This window comes from Trichechus manatus, unplaced genomic scaffold, assembly GCF_000243295.1.
Source record: "Trichechus manatus latirostris isolate Lorelei unplaced genomic scaffold, TriManLat1.0 scaffold00030, whole genome shotgun sequence".
Lineage (NCBI taxonomy): Eukaryota > Metazoa > Chordata > Mammalia > Sirenia > Trichechidae > Trichechus > Trichechus manatus.
Window position 1 is genome coordinate 17,758,236 of NW_004443966.1, and position 21,602 is coordinate 17,779,837.

The window sequence follows — 21,602 nt, forward strand, 5'->3', positions numbered from 1 at the left end:
TATTATTACGTGCCCAAAAAACACAGTGTATAGTATGCAACTATTTGTATGGTGTGTGTTTTAAGAATATAAATGTATAAGCTCATATCTGCTGGAAGTATCAAGGAAGGCTACACAACAAGCTGGAAATAGTGATTGACTCTAAAGAAGGAAACTGCGTGACTAGAGGACAAACGGAAAAGAAACTTTTTACTACATACTCCTTTGAACCTTTTGACTTTTATACCACATCTAGTTATTATCTATAAATAATTTTAATATGATTTTCTCCCTCTCCGACCCCCCCCAACACATACACTCAAAAAATAAAAATTATTCACTGCAAAGACCGCTCTCTACTTCATTTTCATCCCTTCAAGGGAACTGCTTAAATAATGCCAACCTTAAAATTATGCATTAATCATCTGATGCAACATTACATTTCTTTCTTGACAGCTCAGGACTTCAACTTCAACAAACAATATCTTATTCAGTATTTTACTACTGCTGAGAAGGCTGCTGATAATGACATCAATGAACATTGCATGATTTTTGGACTCGCTCCTTGGAGAAGAAGACAGCACCACAGCAGCACCAAGTAGCAAAAATTTATTATGAAACTGACATTAAAATCTTTACAGATTAAGGAAAGTTGCAAGTCTTATTTTTCCAGCAAATCCAAAAACATCATCAAAAAAGTACCCTAGTCCCCTTCAAAAACAGAGCAAAAGATCTGTAAAAAGCTACAAGGGGAAGTAAATGATACTACAGAAACATGGTTACACCAATTAGGGTAACGTGATTTAATCCTTACAGAGGCCCCTAAAATGTCAGATCTGGGCTACCTCACACGTTGTACTGAAGAGACGGACGAGGAGCAGCCTGTGTGACCTTGTAACAAACACCTCCTGCCCTGTGCTTCCCTCTCCCTCCCTCAGTCGCCAGCTCAAACCCTCCAAACGTAGGTCTCAGTTGGTCCCCTTAAGCCCCACTGGGGAGAATACACTAGGCTAAGCAAACATCCCCTCCGGATTCCCTGGCAAAGCCCTTTCAACTAAAGAAAGGATCACAACTGGGGAGAAAGATAACAGGTTTGCCGGAATCTGTGGGAGGGGAGAGGCCGATGCCTGTGACCGTGTCTAAAGAAGAGGGGCTGAGTTCAGATCAACTGGGAGAAAAGAGCATCGAGAAATACACTATCTTAAAGTCGTGATGGGTCAGGGAAGACATAGTCGGCTTGGCGGTGAGCAGCTGTGAGGGGGTCTGTTGGGGAGCGGGGGTGGGAGCAGCAGCGACGGCTGCCTTGGAGGAAGGGGTCGCAATGGGTTGCGGACGGCCGTGACTGGGTCTCAGGGGAACTGTAATCGGGTCGGCTCATAGGAGATGTAACTGAGTCTGGAAGCTCCATTAAAGGTTCTAAGAGAGTCTGAGCAGAATCGCCGCGGAGGCAAGAGGGCCGGGATAGTGTCCGACCAATGGAAAATACGATGGGTGGGGTCTACCGGGACCCGGGCCGAGATGGAGTGTTTGGGAGGCTCCCGGGCAGACCCGTTCACGGGGCGTCTCCGCTGGGGCGGGGCGGCCCTGCAGAAGCCAAAGAGCAAGACGGAGACGTGGGCCGGACCGGGCAGCCGGGCCTCCGGGCGGCTTGGGCGGGTCTTACCTCGGGCTCCGCCGCTGCGACCACCACAGTCCCCTCTTCGTCGGCGGAAGCCGCCTCCCAGCCTCGGCCCCAGAGTCAGGCCGGAGGAGGCGGCTGACGCGGATACCACTGAGGGTCGGACGGTTTCGGGAGGGTGGGCCCGGCTGCTTCAGGGTCCCGGCGAGGGGCTGCCGCGCATCCCCCGCCCTGTCAGAAAGACTCCGCCCGGCCTGGGCAGGCACATCCCCCGCCGCACCCAGACCAGAGAGCACGCGTTGGACTGCCGTCTCAACCACTGTCGCCTCTTCTGCCGGTGCAGCGGATACAGCCTCCGCCGCCTCTCACTGTCCTGGCTGGACTGAACAGCCACAACCAACTGCCGCCGCGTTCCTCGTCGGCTACGGCCCGCGCGCCCCCGACGCCCCGCACGCGGCCCCGCCCCGCGCGACTCCTCGGCTGCAGGCGAGCAGGCGCGCGCGCACTTACCTCCCACGCCCCCATCGACCGCCCCGCCCCGGCCCGCCCACGCACGTGACGCCGCCGGAGTGTACTACATGCGCTTGCGTGGACCCGCCCCATTTCTTCCGCCCCAGGCAGCCCCTCCCAAACTTTTCTTCCTCACCTTACGGTAGAGATGGAGACTGCCTTAGCTTTTTCCCTCTAATAGAGAGGAATGTCGCAAAGTTGAGGACGAAAACTCTGGGTTTGCGACTGTAGCTCTCGCTTTCCGGTCAATACGGAGACGCTGAAGGCTGGTTGGGGTGGTGAGGCCCGAGGCAGGTAAGAAGCCGCCTCTCTACTTCGGTTTGTCTGTGAGTTTATCCTGGCACTGGCTCGGTTTGCCGTCCATACAGACTCTGGCGTTTCCGTGCCCCCTCCCCATTCTGGCGTTGGGTTCTCAGTGCCGCCCCTCCTAGCCTCCGCCCCTTTCCACATACACACCCGCCCCCTCCGCCCGCATGTCCCCGCCCCTGACCTCCGTTTTCAAGTCTTCCTCTTCATTCAATCCTCAGACTTTCACTTGAGTACTTTCCATGCCTTAGGCTCCGGAAAATCCCAGGCGAGTAAAATAGTCTCAGCTTTCTGAAGTGCCGTGTAGTATGGGACACGACGAGAGAATCCGTAGAATAAAAATTGTAATAGAAAAAAAAGCACAGGATGCCCTCTGAGCACAGAAGGAAAGAAAACATTTGCCCAGTGGAATCGATTCCAACTCATGGTGATCCCATGTGTGTCACAGTGGAACTGTGCTCCGTAAGGTGTTCAGTGGTTGATTCTTTGGAAGTAGATCGCCAGACCTTTCTTTCCACGCGCCTCTGGGTGGACGCCAGCTGCTAAACTCCAGCCTTTGGGTTAGCAGCCGATCAATCAACCGTTTGCACTACCCAAGGACTCCTGTTTCACTCTTTCAAAGACTATTAAAAGACTAGTGATCATTAGCTGAACAAGGAAATGAGAAAGGAGGCGGAAGCAGAGAGAATAACAGGGGCAAAAGCATATGACAGTATTGTCCTGGAAGAGTAAAAAGTTAGGAATGTCATATAGCTGCTGGACACCATGCTGGTGTAAACTTCTCTTTAAGGAAGCATTCTTGTAAAGGATAAGAGAAAATATAGGCGACAAGGAATTTTTTTAAGATAGGAGACTCGGGCAATTCAAGGGAGAACTCATTGCCATCCAGTCGATTCCAACTCATAGCAACAAGGTAGAACTGCTCTATAGAGTTTCCAAGGAGTGGCTGCTGGATTTGAACTACTGATGTTTTCGTTAACAGCATGAGCTCTTAACTACTGTGCCACCAGGGCTCCAATTCAAAGGAGATAGAGGCTAATTTATAAGATCAAGATTTGGAAGCAGAACACTAGTGAAACCTTTATCAGTGTAGTCTCAACCTTGTATGTACCTTATTATCACCTCGGAAGGTTTTTTTTTATCCAAAATAATACTGTTGCCCCATGCTAGACCAATTAAACTCTAGATTAGGGTCCAGGCATCAGTTTTTGTTTGTTTGTTTAATGCTGCCCAGGTGACTCTAATGCTCAGGGTTGAGAACCACTAGACTAGAGAGAAGGGAAGTAGGGAAGGGCAGAAAGTTGGGGGAGTTGACACTGTGAAATGTAAGAGGGGGGTTATTTGATGAAAGAGAGAGTTAGGGATGGGACAAGAAACTTGAGCAGAGCAATAAAAGATTTGAATAACTGCTCTGGGAAATGGAGAAAGAGCTGCTCCTGCTTTCCCCTCAGCGGAGTTCCATCCCTCACTCTTACAAGAACTGCTTCAGTTACTGCCCTCATCCTTTTCCTTTCCCTTCCATCCAGTATTTATCAGCTGGGAATCCACCCTTAGAGTTCAGGTTTTATATATCCTCACAAAGAGCAGAGCTAAGCCAATTTATGCTATTGAAAAACCAACTTACATTCCCCTAAAGATTACTACACACAGTACCTTGCCAGTTTAGAATCTGTCTTCTATTAGTCATTCATTAATCTTTTAAGAAGTAACAACTATAAGTGAAGACTGAGATGTAAAGATGTATAATATACAGCCCTAGTAGATTTAAAAAAAAAAAAAAGAAGTTGGTGTCAAATATACTCCAAATCATGGCAACCCCCATATATGTCAGAGTAGAACTGTGCTCCATAGGGTTTTCGGTGGCTGATTTTTCTAAAGTAGATTGCCAGGCCTTTCTTCCAAGATATCTCTGGATGGACTTACAGCCAAGTGTGTTAACCATTTGCACTACCCAGGGACTCCGGTCACAAAGTATTGGGGAAAACAGACCTTTAAACAAAGAAGAGTTCAGTTGGCAGACAGAAAAGAGCAGTTAAGGCAAAGCCCAGAACAGTGCATGCTACTGTCTATTGTTAGCCACCATCAGGTAGGCCCCCGACTCATGGCGACCCCATGCACAACTGAAGGAAACACTATCCAATCCTGCACCATCCCCTTGATTGATTGCAGATTGGGCCATGTGGTCCGTAGGGTATTTATTGGCTGATTTTCAGGAGTAGATCGCCAGGCCTTTCTTCCTAGTCCATCTTAATCTGAAAGCTCTTCTGAAACCTTTTCAGCATCATAGCAACACACAAAGGACCACTGACAGAAGGATGGTGGCTGCACATGAGGGTTAACTAGGATTAATCCCAAAACCTGTCTATCTAAGTCCAGATAAGAGTTACTATTGTGTGCTATGGCCAGAGCATAGTATGGAGAGTAGGGGTGGGGCAGAGATAAAGGCAATAAAGTGGGGTATGAACAGATTGAGAGGAGCCTAGAATTCCATACCAGAAAGTTTAGGTTTTACACTATAAGCAATTAATAGGTATAAATAGTAGAGGTTCTTAACCTCTTTTATGCCATGGACTGCTTTGGCATTCTGGCCTGTGGCCCCTATCTCAGAATAATGTTTTTAAATGTAGAAAATAAAATATATAGAAATATAAAGGAAACCAATTTTATTGAAACCATTTTCAAAATATTAAATGTGTAAGTTATATATGTGCTTCTTTATGCATTATATAATACCTGGCAGGGGTCTAATTATGTAATCACAAAGTAATAATCAGTTTAAATAACATTCTTGAGATATTTGTATCTCAACTTTAATGTGATTTGAAAATATCTGAGATTTCTAACGCTGACAGAGACTTAGAATGGCTAATATGGTTTATTGCCTACACTTGTAATTGAAGAAAATGTTAAATTTCAGCCAGAGATTATTGAAAATAAATGTAACTTTTTTCCCAGTCCAAGTTCATGGGACCCTTAAATTCTAGCCACAACCTGGCCCATAAATCCCAGGTTTAAAAGAACCCTTGGTGTAAAGGTTTTAAGCAAGAGCATAACAGATCAGATCTGTGTTTCAGAAAGGTACTAGAGCAGTGTTCACTTCCCATCCTCTCTTTTGGGATAGAGTGGGAAGTTATGTACTGGCTCTTTTCTTCTCCTGTTCCTCCTATACCTCAGTGGTAGTGACAAAAGTACTAATCTACAGCTGCCCAGCAATCTGGGCCTCTAGGGGGGATGACCTTGTAAGTGTGTAAGTATATGGGAGCAGTCAAACCACTGCTGTTGAGTCAATTCTGACTCATAGCGACCCTATAGGACACAGTAGAACTGTCTCAGGGTTTCCAAGTCTGTAAATCTTAATGGAAGCAGACTGCCACATTATTCTCCCACAGAGCTGCTGGTGGGTTCAAACCGCCAACCTTTTGGTTATTGGTTGGCAGCCAAGCGCTTTAATCATTGTGCCACCAGGGCAGTACTAGGAGATAACCCAGGAAAGGTAGACTGAGTCTATTTTTGTGGAAATCCTTGAAAGCCAGACTGTAATTTGTACTTACTTAATTTGATGGATGATGGAGAGATGTTGAAATTCTTGGAGTAGAATAATGTAATTAGAGTTCTATTTGAAAAATTAGTTTTGTAGTAATGTGCAGGTTAGATTGTCAAGGGAGACGATAGGCATGAAGAGACTAGACAAATGAATAAATCTTGTATGTATTTGTAGCCTTTTCAAACCTTTTCAAACAGTATTGTTTGCACATAGCTACCATGTGTTGAACACAATGTTCTTAGTCTCCTAGTGCTGCTGTAACACAAATACCATGAGTGGGTGGCTTTAAAGAACAGAAATGTATTTTCTCACAGTACTAGAGGCGAAAAAGTCCAAATCAGTCTTGGCCATGTTACTTCCTTCTTTATCAACAGCCCTGGGTGTTCCTTGGTGTTTCTTGGCTTGTGGATACTCCTCACATGATATCTGTCTTCGCTCATGTGTATTTTTGTGTCTGTCCTGGTCTTTTTACAACTCAAAGGTGACTAGGTTTAGGATCCACCCTGTACTGGTATGGCCTGATTAACATAACAAAAGAAAACCCCTCTTTCCAAACAGAATCATATCCACAGGTACTGGGGTCAGGAATTCAACACATATTTTGAGGATACACAGTTAAATCCATAACACAATGATTTATTTATGAAATCAAGCAAATTAGGATTTTAGCTTGACCATACTTTAACAACCTTTATTTATTAATATATGTTGTTGTTAAGTGCTTTCAAATTGTTTTTGACTCATAGCAACCCCACGCACAACAGAAGAAAACACTGCCTGGTCCTGTGCCATCCTCACGGTCAGTGCTGTGTTTGAGCCCATTGTTGCAGCCGTTGTGTCAATCCATTTTGTTGAGGGTCTTCCACTTTTTCACTGATCCTCTACTTTACCAAGCCTGATGTCCTTTTCCAGGGACTGGTCCTTCCTGATAACATGTCCAAAGTAAGCGAGACAAAATCTCACTATCCTCACCTCTAAGGAGCATTCTGGCTGTACTTCCTCCAGAAGAGATTGGTTCGTTCTTCTGGCAGTCTGTGCTGTATTCAGTATTCTCCACCAACACCATAATTCAAATGCATCAATTCTTCAGTCTTCCTTGTTCATTGTCCAGCTTTTGCATGCACATGAGGCAACTGAAAATACCATGGCTTGTGTCAGGTGCACCTTAGTCCTCAAGGTGACATCTTTGCTTTTCAACTGTTTAAGGAGGTCTTTTGCAGCGGATTTGCCCAGTCCAATTTGTTTGATTTCTTGACTGCTGCTTCCATAGGTGTTGATGGTGGATCCAAGTGAAATGAAATTCTTGACAACTTCAGTCTTTTCTCCGTGTATCATTAAGTTGCTTATTGGTCAGGTTGTAAGAATTTTTGTTTTCTTTATTTTGAGATGTAATCCATACGAAAGCTGTAGTCTTTGATCTTCATCAGTAAGTACTTCAAGTCCCCTTCGCTTTCCACAAGCAAGGTTGTGTCATCTGCATATCACAGGTTGTTAATGCCGCCTCCAATCCTGATGCTGAGTTCTTCTTCATGTAGTCCAGCTTCTCAGATTATTTGCTCAGCATATAGATTGAATAAGTATAGTGAAAGGATGCAGCCCTGATGCACATCTTTACTGATTTTAAACCGTGCAGTAGCCCCTTGTTCTGTTCGAATGACTGTGTCTTGGTCTATGTACAGATTCCTCATGAGCACAGTGAAGTTTCTGGAATTCCATTTCTTCACAATGTTATCCATTACTGTATGTACCAGAATAAAATATTGTCCACTCTTTTATAAAGTGTTATTTTACTCAGACTTCTCATTAAATTTAATGGCCTCCCCACGCACTGTCCCCCACTACAGTTCATTTCAAATTTTTCAGTTGTATGAAGTCATTTCTCAAAAAATGTCAAACAAAGTCAATATAAGAAAAGGCTTGTGTTTTACCAAGTTTATACTAAGGAAAAAAGGAAAAAAAATGTATACAATTACAGATAGAACCCTAGAGGTAGAAATGGTAGACTGGGAATAAAATTATTTTCATGATCAATGACACATTAGCCATTGATAGCCATGCCTAATAGACAGAGTGGTACCCCTTGGTAGCACAAACAATTACCTGCTCAGCTACCAAATGAAAGGTTGGCTGTTCAAGTCCACACAGAGGCACCTCAAAGAAAGGCTTGGTGATCTAATTCTGAAAAATCAGCCATTGAAAACCATATCAAGCACAGTTCTCCTCTAACACATATAGGGTCACCATGAATCAGTCTATTCAATGGCAGTTAGTAATAACAGAGCAGCAAACGGAGAGCCTTGGAGCTAGATGAAATCCTAAAAGACCACTTAGTTCGTCTCCCTGGCCCAAGGCAGGACTAAATGGAAATTAATGAAGTTAACCGTATATCATCATCACACCAAATGGTGTCTCTACTTGTAGAGTTATATTCCTCCGTGAAATATCAATATTAGAGGGCTAGTGTTCAAATTATTTATAAAATTGAGACAGTTTCCTATGTTTATAACAAATTTTGTATTAGTAGTTTTTAAAAATATATTTCATTTCTTATATTTACAAGAATAACAAGAGTAGCTGCTGAGGCTGCTTATGTACAACTAAACACTTCAGGAGATTTGCTTCCTTGGTTTTGAGGTTTAGGGTCATGATTTCAAGGGGTATCCTAGTTAATTGACCTAATAATGTGTTTAGTGCTTCTCTTCTACCTCCTGGTTTGTTGTGTAGGGCTTGGGGTACTAAAAGCTTGCAGGGCGCCATCCAAGCACAACAGTGGTCTCTGTTCACCTGGAGCAACAGAGGAAGAAGGAGAGTCAGGAATAGGAGAAGGATATGGAATGTGTGGCTAGTTGCCTCCATGAACAACTGCCTCCTTTGCCATGAGACCAGAAGAACTAGATGGTGCCTGGCTACCATTACTGACCATTTTGATCAGAGATTCCATAGAAGAATCTCTGATCAAAAGGGGGAAAATGCAGAACAGAATTTAAAATTCTCATGGACTCTAGATTTTCTAGAGCCGTGGATGGTAGATGAACCCCTGAAACTATTGCTCTGCGATAATCTTTAAACCTTAAACCGAAAATATCCCCTGAAGTCATCTTAAAACCAAACAGTAGTTTAGCTTAACTAGTAAAAAAGGTCTCCCTTGAGCATTATGATCTTTTAAGAACTATCTATATGGTATCAAATTGATAACAGCACCTGGAAAGACTAGATAGGAACTTTAGGGGGCAGTGAGTTTTTGTCAGTGAGGGAGGAACAACTCAGAAAAGGAGGTTGAGAATGGTTGCACAACTCAAAGAATGTAATCAGTGTCACTAAATTGTACATGTAGAAACTGTTGAATTGGTGTATGTTTTGCTGCGTATATTTTCAACAACAAAAAAATAAAAGAACTAAAATGTATTTCATTTCTGTATTTTGTTCAGGAAAAAAAATTCATTTGTTAAAACCTCTAATTGGTCTGGCACTGAAGATATAGGGATGAGTAAAATCTAATCGCTACCCTCAAGAGAGATGTAGAAATCGGATTGTAATTTTTACATGCCACTTTATACAAATCTTCGGGTGGTTTGGTCTTAGCATTTAAAAGGAAATGTTTAATTGGGTGATATTGAAGCCAAAAAAAAAAGGCTTAAACTTCCTTCCTGAAAATATTTCAGTTTATGCTGCCTTGAAGAGCACATTTGGTCTTGGATATAATTCTTTTTTGTGAAATTGAAAATGGAATCATACATAGAAATTGGATATAATCTTCCAGTTTTAGCATGCATCAGATTATTTTTAAATCTTTGTGTTTGGAGGTTTGTAGAAGAGAGAAGAGAAAAACTTACCCTATTTTCCTCCAGGGGACAGAAGTAAAACCAGTGGGTTGAAGAAACAGACATAGTTTAGTGTAAGATTAGGAGATATATAATTTTTTTTTTTCCAAAATGGGAATAGCTGTATTTTCTGGTTATGTGTTCATTAAAAAATAAAAGGGGGAAAAATAAAACACAGTATCAAAAGGTAGAAGGAAAAAAGCAAAAAAATTATTAATAATCCTACCTCTTAAAACTATATTTTTAAACTTTTGATGGATGTCATTCTTGATTATTTTTGTATATATTTTATCATAATCAAATTTTTACATAACTTCCCTTTTTCACAACATATCATGAACATCTTTCTATGTTAATATATTTTTGTCTACAACTTTATTTTTAGTGGTTGAAAAATAGTCCATCGTATGGAAACCCTATTATTTAAATTTTCCAGTCCTCTTTTGAACATTCAGGTGGTTTCTGATTTTTCGTATTGCTGCCATCATATTAAATTTTTGCACACATCCTTAATGTTTCCCTTAAGACAAATTTTTAAAAGTAGAATTTGTACGAATGTAACATTTCATAAGACGTAAAATATAATGATAATTTATCCTCCTGAAAGCTTGTATTTGTTTACAGTTCTATCTGAAATATTAATTAATTTCATATGAGGTAGGACTCTAACTTTTTTTTAATCAAGTGATTAACAACTTTCCCTATGCCATTTATTGAATAATACAGCATATCCCAAACTTCAGTGCACAGACAGTAGATGCTAATTCTACCAAAAATTCTACCCTAAAAAAAAGGAGCTAATTCTACTTAAAAAAAAAAAAAAAAAAGTGTTCCATAGTCAAATGAGTTTGGGAAAAAACTGGACCAGAAAAAGCTAAACGTGTTTATTACAGAATTTCTTACAGCCTCTAACCTGCTTGTGAGCATGATGAATCTCCAATAAGGTAGTTTTAGGTTACAGCATTTCCCTAACTTAACTATGTAATCTTATTTTTTTCTTTCAAGAAATACCTGTAAAAGCCCCATGTGCTGTCCAATGCAGCTATTTAAATTTAAATTAAGTTAATTTAAATATTTAGTTCCTCACAGTAGCCATATTTCAAGTGCCCAGTAGCCACACGTGGCTAGCGGCTACCGTATTGGGCATTGCAGATAAAGAATATTTTCACCAAGTTCTTTGCGTAGTGCTGGGGTATTAAAAGCTTGCGAGCAGCAATCCAAGGTACAACAGTTGGTCAGAGAAAGGAGAGTCGGGAATATGATGAGGAAATGGAATGTGTGGCTAATTGCCTCCATGAACAACTGCCTCCTTTGCCATGAGACCAGAAGGACTAAATGGTACCTGGCCCTCTGGGTTCTTAAAAGCTAGCGAGTGGCTGTCCAAGGTGCATCAGTTGGTCCCAACCCACCTGAAGCAAAGGAGAATGATGAACACCAAAGACACAAGGAAAATATTAGCCCAAGAGACAGAAAGGGCCACATAGGCCAGAGACTCCATCAGCCTGAGACCAGAAGAACTAGATGGTGCCTGCCTACCACCAATGACCGCCCTGATAGGGAATACAACAGAGAGTCCCTGACAGAGCAGGAGAAAAGTGGGGTGCAGAACTCAAATTCTAGTAAACAGACCAGACTTAATGGTCTGACGGAGACTGGAAGGACCCTGGAAGACATGGCCCCCAGACTCTCTTGTAGCCCAGAACTGAAACCATTCCCAAAGCCAACTCTTCAGACAAAAATTAGACTGGACTATAAGACATAAAATGCTACTCGAGAAGAGAGTGCTTCTTAGCTCAAGTAGATACATGAGAGTAAATGGGCAGTTCCTGACCGGAGGTGAGATGAGATGAGAAGGCATAAGGGGACTGGAGCTGGTTGAATGGACACGGGAAATCCAGGGTAGAAAGGAGGAGTGTGCTGTCACATTATAAGGAGAGCAGCTAGGGTCACTTAACAAAGTGTGTATAAATTTTTATATGAGAAAGTAACAAACTGTGAACTATCACTTAAAGCACTATTAAAAAAAAAAAGGATTAATAAATGGTGCCTGGCTACCATTACAGAACATATTGATCAGTGAGTCCATAGAAGAATCTTGATCAAAAGGGGGAGAATATAGAACAGAATTTCGACTTCTTATGTACTCCAGACTTTCAGCAGCCAAGGGTGCTGGATGAACCCCTGAAACTATTGCTCTGCAATAATTTTTAAACCTTAAACCAAAAATATCCCCTAAAATCTGGTTAAAACCAAACAGTAATTTAGCTTAACTAGAAAAGAATGCCTTAAGCATTGTGCTTTTTTAAGCTCTATCTATATGGGATTAAATTGACAACAGCAACTTGAAAGATTAGACAGGAAATTTAGGGGGCAGTGAGTTTATGTTAATGGGGGAGGAACAACTCAGAAAAGGAGAGTGAGAATGGTTGCACAACTCAGAATATCAATGTCAGTGAATTGTACATGTAGAAATTGTTGAATTGGTATATGTTCTGTGTATATTCTCAACAACAACAATGAAAATAAAATATAAAAAAATATGTAGTGAGCTAAGTTCCTGCACCATTTTCAGTCGGATTAGAAATTAAGAATTCTTGCATGAAGTAGGAAGTTCAACTAGAAGAGAGAGTAAAGACCCTTACAAAAAGACTCTGTAAATCTAAAATTTGTGTACTAAACATTTTTCTGCAGCACTTTTATATCACGTTGCGATCCATACTGCATTATTCATTCATTTATTCTACTATTATTTATCGAGTACTTGCCTGACAAGCAATGTTTTAGGCCCTTGGTCTAGTATAATAAACAAGACAGACAAGGTCTCTTGTTCCCTTATTCTCATGGAGCTTATATTCTTGCTCCAGAGAGACATAAAGAATTAACCAACAAGCAAATAAATTTTTTAAAAAATTATCAGGTAGTTATGAGTGCTATGTTGTTGTTGTTGAGTGCCATTGAGTCGGTTCCAACTCATAGTGACCCTAGAGCACGGAGTAGAACTGCCCCATAGGGTTTCCAAGGAGCGGCTGGTGGATTTGAACTGCCGACCTTTTGGTTAGCAGCCAAACACTTAACCGCTGTTACACAAGGAATTAAAATTAGAGGATGTGATAGAGAGTGACTGGTTGGCCTCTTTATTTTGGCTGATCTAGAGAAAATCTGAATGAGTGACATTTAAGCTGAGATCTATCCAACAGAAGGTGCCAGCGCCAGAAGGTCCAGGCAAGGTCCCTCCCACTCAGGAGGGAAAAAGTGTGGTGTGTTGAGGAATAAAAACAAGCTTGGTTTAACTAGAAGTTAGTGAGCAAGGGGAGAACAGTAATAGGAGATGCAATTGAAGAGGTAGCTGGGGCCATATAATCATGTAGAGTATTGTAGCTTTTTTGCATTTTTTTCTAAGTGTGGTATTAAGCTACTGTTTTAAGTTTTAAGGCGGAGACACATGACTTAACTTTTTAAACAATTACTCTGACAGCTATATGGAGAATTAACTGGAGGGGGTCTACAGTGTAAATAAGGAGACCTGTTAGACTATGTCAAGACAAGAAATGATGATGGATTTGATTAGGATGATAGTAGTGAAAGGCAAAATGCCATGGACGAATTCAGAACATTTTGGCTGTGGAATCAACAGCATTTGTTATGGATTAGATGTCAGGGGTGAAGAAAATAGAAAACTCTAGGATGTTGTCTGTATTTCATTATACATTGCTTAGTTCAATTTCAGGTCTGATTCATTCAGGTAAATTGTCACACAGGAGACACTAATATATTTTTACCAAAGGAAGGAACTTGCTTTAATAATTGTATTGCTCATATATACATTTAAACTACTAAAGCACAAGCTTGTGCTCATATCTTTATTAAATATTAGGGAGTCAGGTTCCTAAGTATTAGGGGTTTATGTTACAAGCACATCAGTTGTGGATAGTAATTAGAGTCTTCCACTGAAGTATCCAAGCGGGCAGAATAGAATGAATGAAGCAGAGAAAATCTCCTGCCATGGGCACAAAAGTTCTGTGGAAATGTCATATTTTATTTTCAAAATTTGATATTTTGCGTTTTATTCTACAATATAGCCCTGTTTATGTTAACTTACAATATTTTAAGTTACCAGTTAAATTGCTTGGATCTTTTCCCCGCAAAGCTAGTGAAATTGAGGCTCTGGGAAGATGTACTGTGATTAACCTGTATTTATGTTTTAGTTTTTTATTTTTTTAAATACCTAATGGCACCCAGCCATGTATCCATTTTGAGAAGCACAGAACATATCTCTGAGCACTTGGAGTTTGGTACAATTTGAAACAGTAGCCAAAAGGGGTAAGAGGGGCACTGCACTTAAAAACTGCTGACTTTTACAATCTTCATTTAAAATGAGTAGAACTGCTGCACTTTGTAATGTATTTCAAAAACAGCCGAGTAAGGCTATTTCTTTTTTTTAAAGAGCCATTACTGAACAATTAGGGGGAAAATGAGTTAAGTTCACAATTCTGGAATAGTATGTTTTCTGCTGGAGTCCCTGGATGGCGCAAATGGTTAAGCACTTGGCTGCTAACCAAAAGATGGTTGGTTGAAGTCTACCCAGAGGTGGATTGAGTTCATCCAGAGGTACCTCAGAAGAAAGGCCTGGCAATCTGCTTCTGAAAAATCAGCCATTGAAAACCCCATAGAGTACAGCACTACTCTGACACACGTAGGAACACCGTGAGTTGGAATCACCTTGACAGCAACTGGTTTTTTTTTGTTCTGTTTTGTTTTTTATGTTTTCTTTTGGGTTTTACGGGTCACCGTGTGGCACAAACGCTTTGCACTTTACTGTTAACCTAAAGCAGCCTTGGTGGCGCAGTGGTTAAAAGCTCGGGTGCTAATCAAAATGTTGGCAGTTCAAATCCCAGCAGCCACTCCTTGGAAACCCTATGGTGCAGTTCTACCCTGTCCTGTAGGGTCACTATAAGTCAGAATCGACTCGACGGCAGCGGGTTCCTAACCTTAAGGTGGGCAGTTCAGACCCACCTAGTGGCACCACGGATGAAAGTCCTGGCGATCTGCTTCTGTAAGGATTTCAGCCAAGAAAACCCTATGGAGCAGTTCTATTCTGTAACACATGGGATCACCATGAGTAGTAATAAAATTGACAGCATTGGGTGTTCCCTTTTCATATTCACTTGCTCTTAGAGCAAGTCAAATCAGCAGGCTGAGTACAGTCATCCCTCAGTATCTCAGGGGACTGGTTCCAGGACCTTCACAGATACCAAAATCCACAGATGCTCAAGTCTGTTATATAAAATGGCATAGTATTTGCATATAACCTACACACATCCTCTGTGTACTTTAAATCATCTCCAGATTACTTTCAGTACTTAATACAATGTAAATACTGTGTAAATAGTTGTTACACTGTATTGCCCAGAGATAGCAGTTTACGTTCACACTTAGCCTTTCAGGGATTGCTTTAACCACTTAGTTGCTTTTTAGGAGCCATTTTTTCACAGAAACAAAGGGTGCACACAACACAAGTAGCAAACGAACAAGAGGCGAGGCGAACAATGCTCCAACGAGTGCTGGAGAGAGACTGAGGACCTGTGAAATGATGGGAGGAGAGGCTACAGCAGAGTATGCGTACACATCGCTTCCTTCGCATGGATTCAGCATAGTGCTCGGCACATGGCATATTCATGTTCTGCTTTTTAGAACTTCCCCCTCCCTTTCTCCCCCCACTCCCTCACCGAGTATTTTCCATCTGCGATTGATGGAATCCTCGGATGCCAACCCACAGATACAGAGAGCCAACTGTACTTAACCAAACCAAACCAGTTGCCATCAACTCAATTCTGATTCATAACAACCCTATAGGATAGAGTAGGACTGCCCCATAGGGTTTCCAAGGCTGTAGTCTTTAGGGAAGCAGATCTTTCTCCCATGAAGCAGCTGATGTGTTCGAACTGCCAACCTTTCAAGTAGCAGTGGAGGACTTTAACCACTGTACCACTCGGGCTCCAACAGGACACCAGCTGAGCACCTAGCCTCCACAAAATAGCTTTTACTAGATTGCTGTGTGCACTCATTTGCCATCAGGCTAGATATTAAAGGTCATTATAAGAAACAATCCTATGGAACTATTGCATCTATTATAAGGATATGGTGGGATATTATTCATTATGATATACTGTGTCTTCTTTTATCAAGATTTCTTGACAAAAAAGTGCCTGACCTTAATACAGAGATTGTTTTTACTTCTGTGCAGTTGCTTTGTTTTTACCTTATGAGCATTGTAAATGTTTAACTTAACTCTCTCTGGTTAGCTGCTAAAAACCTTAGAGCCAAATTTGTGGCCCACCCGTAACAAATGTGCTCTATGCCTCGTTGACTTCATTCCTGGCTCCAATTTATGTCTCTGCTCTAGTTATTCTTTCTTCTTAAGAAAATCTTAATTCATGCCATCTTATTCTGTGTATATATTTTTTTCTCATAAAGAGCCCTCAGTGGTTTCTGAAGTAGTTCAGAGTATGTACTGTGTGCCCATACAACCATCTTGGGTGCTTCTTAGTTACCTCATTTACTTTAGCTTTTTATCTTCAGGGATATTTTACTTCTCTGTAGTGGTTTTGCAGGGTTTTCATTACATGAAAATAGTTATGTCACAGGATTTTATTGTTTTGATGGTGTAACCAAGGGTTAAAATAACTGGTCTAATGGCCCGAGTTTATTAGAATGATATCATAATTCTAGCCTAGTCTCTTAACAGCAGTTACTGTTTTTTTACAGTATGCTTTGTTTTGTACTCTCAAATCGCATGTGACAGTTTTTGCTGTGTGGTTTTAGAAATATCATTATGCTGCCAAGGTAGTGCATAGCAGTTAACTATCTGTCTGATAGTCTCAAATGTTATGTTATCTTCCACCTCCATCAGACTTCTTGTCTTTGCACTCTGCCCTGGGTAATGGCAAGCGTATTAATCTCATCATACAACTTGTGTTGCTTCTTCTTTAAGTTACTCGTGCTTTTGTCTGGACAAGATAATATGGAAGGGTATTTGTTTCCAAACCTCATTGGCTTTGATTGATTTGGAGCACTCCTGGGTTTTTCAGATTATTTTACTAGTTATCATCCAAATGATGACATGATAATTATTTGTACAACATTTTATACTCTTTTAGTACCTTTGAGAAAAATTATTTGGCCTTCTGTACAACTATTTGAGGTATATAAGGAAGGCATAAACTTTTTACACAGATGGCAAAAACAGGGCCAAAATCATTTAAGTGATTTGCTCGAGATGAGACCAGCAAATCAGTGGTAGAACTGGCTAGACCCTGGTTTCCTGATTCCTATGCCACACTCCCTTTCAACACCAAAAGAATTTCTAACTTATACTACCAACATTATGTAATCTTATCTTATCCTTTGAGGTTAAAGATATGAAACGGGCAAACACAATCACCCATACTCATAGCTGGACAGAAATCAGGAATGAATTTCATTTGTATTACTCTCGTGACTTTCTGTTCTTGAAATTATGGTTCCTTTTAACTGTAACTCTAATCACTGTCACTTTCCATTATGGAATGAGGAAGCAATATTTTATCTTTCTCCTGAAAATTAATGTTGAAATGGAAACTATTTCCCTTGGTAATTAGTAACTTTTTTCTTCAGACTCTTTGCAAATTCGTCTTTAATACAAAAATAATTCACCATTGTTATCATACATGTTCATTGAAGGGCTAAATATACAGTTAATGCTGTGGTTTTTGGTAAAACATTAGCTATGATTTTAACCAATCTCTGCGTTGAAAGACAAAATTAAATGCTTACTGTTTCAGCATGGAAAATTTCCAAAGTTTTTATTCTAACTAATTGTTCACACAGCACATAAGCTAGGATTTCTTGAGTGTTTACTCTTAGCTGGGCATTATTGCTAAGCACTTTACAATTATATTTAATCTTCACCACAACCCTGTAAGAGTAGCTGCTGTTTATGATCCTCGTTTTATAGACAGGCATCAGCTTCAACAGTCAATATTATCTTCTGCCTCTCCTTCAGCTTCTAGAATTTTGGAGCAGCCCTGGACAGTAGAGGATGGACCCTGTGGTCTTGAGTTACATGGACAGTTTACTACGGCAATCAGATGTCTCCCTGTTGGATCCTCCAGGCTGGCTCAATGACCATATTATTGGGTTTGCCTTTGAGTACTTTGCCAACAGTCAGTTTCATGACAGCTGTCACCAAGTCTGCTTCATCAGCCCCGAAGTCACCCAGTTCATCAAGTGTACTAGCAACCCAGCGGAGATCGCCATGTTCCTTGAACCCCTGGACCTCCCCCACAAGAAAGTTGTGTTTTTAGCCATCAATGATAACTCCAACCGGGCAGCTGGAGGAACCCACTGGAGTTTGTTAGTTTATCTCCAAGATAAAAATAGCTTTTCTCATTATGATTCCCATAGCGGGAGCAACTCGGTCCACGCAAAGCAGGTAGCAGAGAAACTGGAGGCTTTCTTAGTCAGCAAAGGAGACAGACTGGCCTTTGTGGAAGAGAAAGCCCCTGCTCAACAAAACAGCTATGACTGTGGGATGTATGTGATATGTAACACTGAGGCCTTGTGTCAGAACTTCTTTAGGCAACAGCCAGAAGTACTACTGCAGTTACTCACACCTACATACATCACAAAGAAGAGGGGAGAATGGAAAGATCTCATTGCCAGACTTGCTAAAAATTAACTGTTGAGGTATGTCTGTGGCTTTTGAAGTTCTCTCTTTCCGCCAGTCCCCATTTGTTGGATGACTGCAATCTCAGTGCCTAAGGGAAGATGCCTGGTAGAGGAAAACTTTAGTATTCTTACTTTTTCCTGAAGGAATGTCATCTTCTGCATTATCCTAATGGACAGTTTCATTTTAATCCTCACTTGAGAGCATTATGTTCTGTGAAAATGTCTTGAAGTTATGCACCAAAACCTTAAAACCAACATATCTTAACATTTATTACATATGCTTTTCAGCTAAGACTTTTCTTTTCCTGTTGGTATAAAATTAATTCCCTTTTGGTCTCCTATTCACGTTGGTCTGTTCCAAAGAAAAGCACATCAAAAATATGTGAAATCCAGAGGAATGGACCTTAGTGAAAAGAGAATGACAACTGAAATGCAAGAAGAAAACTATAGAAGAACCAAAAACCTGTTGTACATCCCACATATCTAAAGAGATAAGTGGCTGGAAGCAGATGAAGACCTAACTTCATTCAGGACCTAAGTATTATTCAGTTCTGTGATCTCTCTCTCACTTACCTTCTATCTACTTAACTGGCTGTCTGCTTAACCTTTGCAAATACTTGATAAACAAGATGTTAGCTCTTCTTCCCCATCTAATTCCTAGAATGCTTTAAGAAAGGAAGAATCTTGAGTAATTTCATTAAAATAAATGGCTGTCATGGACCTTTTAGTTTGTGCTGAGACTTGCAACTCTGGATTGGTAACAGCTTTTGCTTGCTTTGTCTATTAGCCATGCACTCATCCACTCCTTATACCCAAAGTTCTGTGATTCTAAAACTCATAGTTGCTGCCAAAGGTTACTTGTTATTTCATATAAATATTCTGCTTTCCTCTTCTCTCTATCCTTAATCTGGCAGGATCATTTTCAAGTATGTCAGGGTAATTTCAGGTCTATTATTATATCTGAAGTTTGCAATCTTAGAGTTGGTTTGTTTTTAAGATAGAAAAAAATGACCTTTCTCAACCCTTATGCTTAATTCAAAATGCAGACAATGTAATTTGAAAAATGTGGAACCAAGAGTAAAAAGAACTGCTATCCCTGCAAAAGCACTGATGTGTTTTTCTGGAGTTGTTTCAAATAATTAACAATCAAATGATATATCAGGTATACAAGTTAATTCTGTTCCCAATAAGAATTAGACTGCAGTGCAGATGAGACTTGAAAACCAAAAATTAGCTTCAGCTACCTCCCTAGCCTAACCCTGCCCCCAGCCCTCATGGCTCAAAATAACCTCACCAGCAAGTGACCACGAAAGCAGTAACTAAGTTCCTGTTAGCCAGGGAGGGAAAACACAGTAAGTGTAGATAAATACAGGTTATATAGCAGGCCTGAGTGACATAGGAGTTGGAACTAAAAGTCAAAGAAAAAGCTACAGAAAAGTGTCTATGCCAAGTCAGTATGTTATGGATAAAAAGGAGGCCTAATGGGGACAGGAACAAGATTAGGAACTAGTAATCAGCCATAGAGGTGAAATAGGGAGGGAGGGACAGCAAGAGGAGTGACACAGGTTGGTGATAGGCCAGGAGTGTAGGTAAAGATAAGAAAGTAATACTATTTCAGTAACTGTTGACTTAGGCAGCTAGTGTAGACAATGAAAGAATCACATCCTTTCTAGGATAAATTGCTATCTTTCTGATAATGCAAAGTGTGTTTGCTTAAGTGTCAGTATCTCTCATTTGAGAGTTAATACATCTGAGAGCAATCTTTTAACTTCCTAAGATTTGACCCAGAAACAAATTATCTTTTTAACTAAGCTAGTAAGTCTTTTAAAAAAAAAAAAAAAAGTTAAAATTTAAGGTTTCCTTTTCCAAATACACAGCATGATATTGGGACTGTGCCACAGGTTAGTCTCCTTCTATAAAACTTTGATATGCCATGTGTAAGTGTTAGCATTATAAATGACAGGAGAATGTAAGAATTTACTTGTAAATGTTTCACTAGATACTGTAATAATCGACAGCATATGCATCTGCTTGGCCATCCACCACTGATCTTACATGATACAAAATAGGAAAAAGATCTTTTGCTGGTATTATACTGCCTTCTCTTTTAGAATCAAAAGAATCCAGTCAGTAAAATTCAACTTCAAAATATTCAAAAGGAAAAGGTAATCAAACTTCCTTTTGAGCAGTGATTAAACACTGAACCACCTGATTTCACATATCCTATTGTATTATCCTATAAGTATATTCACACTTGTCCAACCTGTGTCTCAATACAGAATTCAGAAAGGTCACCATACGTAAACCCAGCTGTAGATGGTGGTCAAAACTGAAAATAATTATCAGTGGGTTTTCTATTTAATGCTGTCTAAACCACAAATATTTCCATCCTTTGGCTAGGTGTCTGTTGAAGTTCATGAGCAGTGGCTCCCTAATCTGATCAGAATAATTAAAAAAATCATACCAAAGGGGGAAAAAAAAACAAAGCCATTGTCATCAAGTTGATTCCGACTCATAGCGACCCTATAGGACAAAGTAGAACTGCCCCATAGGGTTTCCAAGGAGCGCCTGCTGGCTTCAAACTGCCGGCCTTTTGGTTAGCAGTCATAGCTCTTAACCACTGTGCTACCAGGGTTTCCAAAAAATCATAAGTGGTTTATTATTTCTGATATACACCTTCTTGCTTATTGACATGGTTAGGTTCCAAAGACCAGATCATTATGTGAAATCGATGTTATGCAAAAATGGAGGATGACTGCATCATTACATTACTGCCAAACCACTGAGAATCATGGCCTAGCCAAGTTGACACGTAACCTTAACCATCATAGCCAGCATTACTCTTGCTTCGTACCTCGTCATTTGTTACTGCCAGAATACGTCATTACTGTGCAAAATAGTCGGTAGATTTTTTACTTTTGTTGTAAATGTGAAATGTTGGATGAGATAGTCAGTAAATGAGGAGAAGGTGTATTTGTTTTTTTATTATACTGTAATTTTTACTATATCCATATTGAACATATGTTTTAACAATATGGTATTCCGTTGAAATGGCAAAGTAGAATTTCTCAGTCACATGCTTATTTACTGATGTTGAAAGAGCTTTTCCTTCTACCAC

At 40.5% G+C, this 21,602-nt stretch overlaps 2 protein-coding genes across 6 annotated transcripts in view; one reads left to right on the forward strand and one right to left on the reverse strand.

Moving 5' to 3' along the window:
• MYO9A (myosin IXA) overlaps positions 1-2,512 on the reverse strand; it is a 247,183-nt gene extending 244,671 nt beyond the window's left edge. For 2 of the 5 annotated variants that reach the window (XM_023729773.1, XM_023729771.1), the window contains exon 1: positions 2,244-2,512. The gene's annotated coding sequence lies outside the window, so the exon portion shown is untranslated. Of the gene's footprint in view, positions 1-1,642; positions 2,032-2,243 lie in introns of those variants that run through there. The other 3 variants (XM_023729772.1, XM_023729770.1, XM_023729777.1) reach the window with 2 other exon arrangements.
• SENP8 (SUMO peptidase family member, NEDD8 specific) lies at positions 2,358-19,148 on the forward strand. Its single transcript, XM_004374809.2, has 2 exons — positions 2,358-2,401; positions 17,820-19,148. Exon 2 carries the CDS (start codon positions 17,856-17,858, stop codon positions 18,492-18,494), a length of 639 nt encoding a protein of 212 aa, XP_004374866.1. The 5' UTR covers positions 2,358-2,401; positions 17,820-17,855; the 3' UTR covers positions 18,495-19,148.
• The last annotated feature ends 2,454 nt before the right edge of the window (positions 19,149-21,602 follow it).

What these genes read in the sequence shown, in the direction of transcription:
- SENP8 (XM_004374809.2), top strand. Translation starts at nt 17,856, where the DNA reads ATGGACCCTGTGGTCTTGAGTTACATGGACAGTTTACTACGGCAATCA.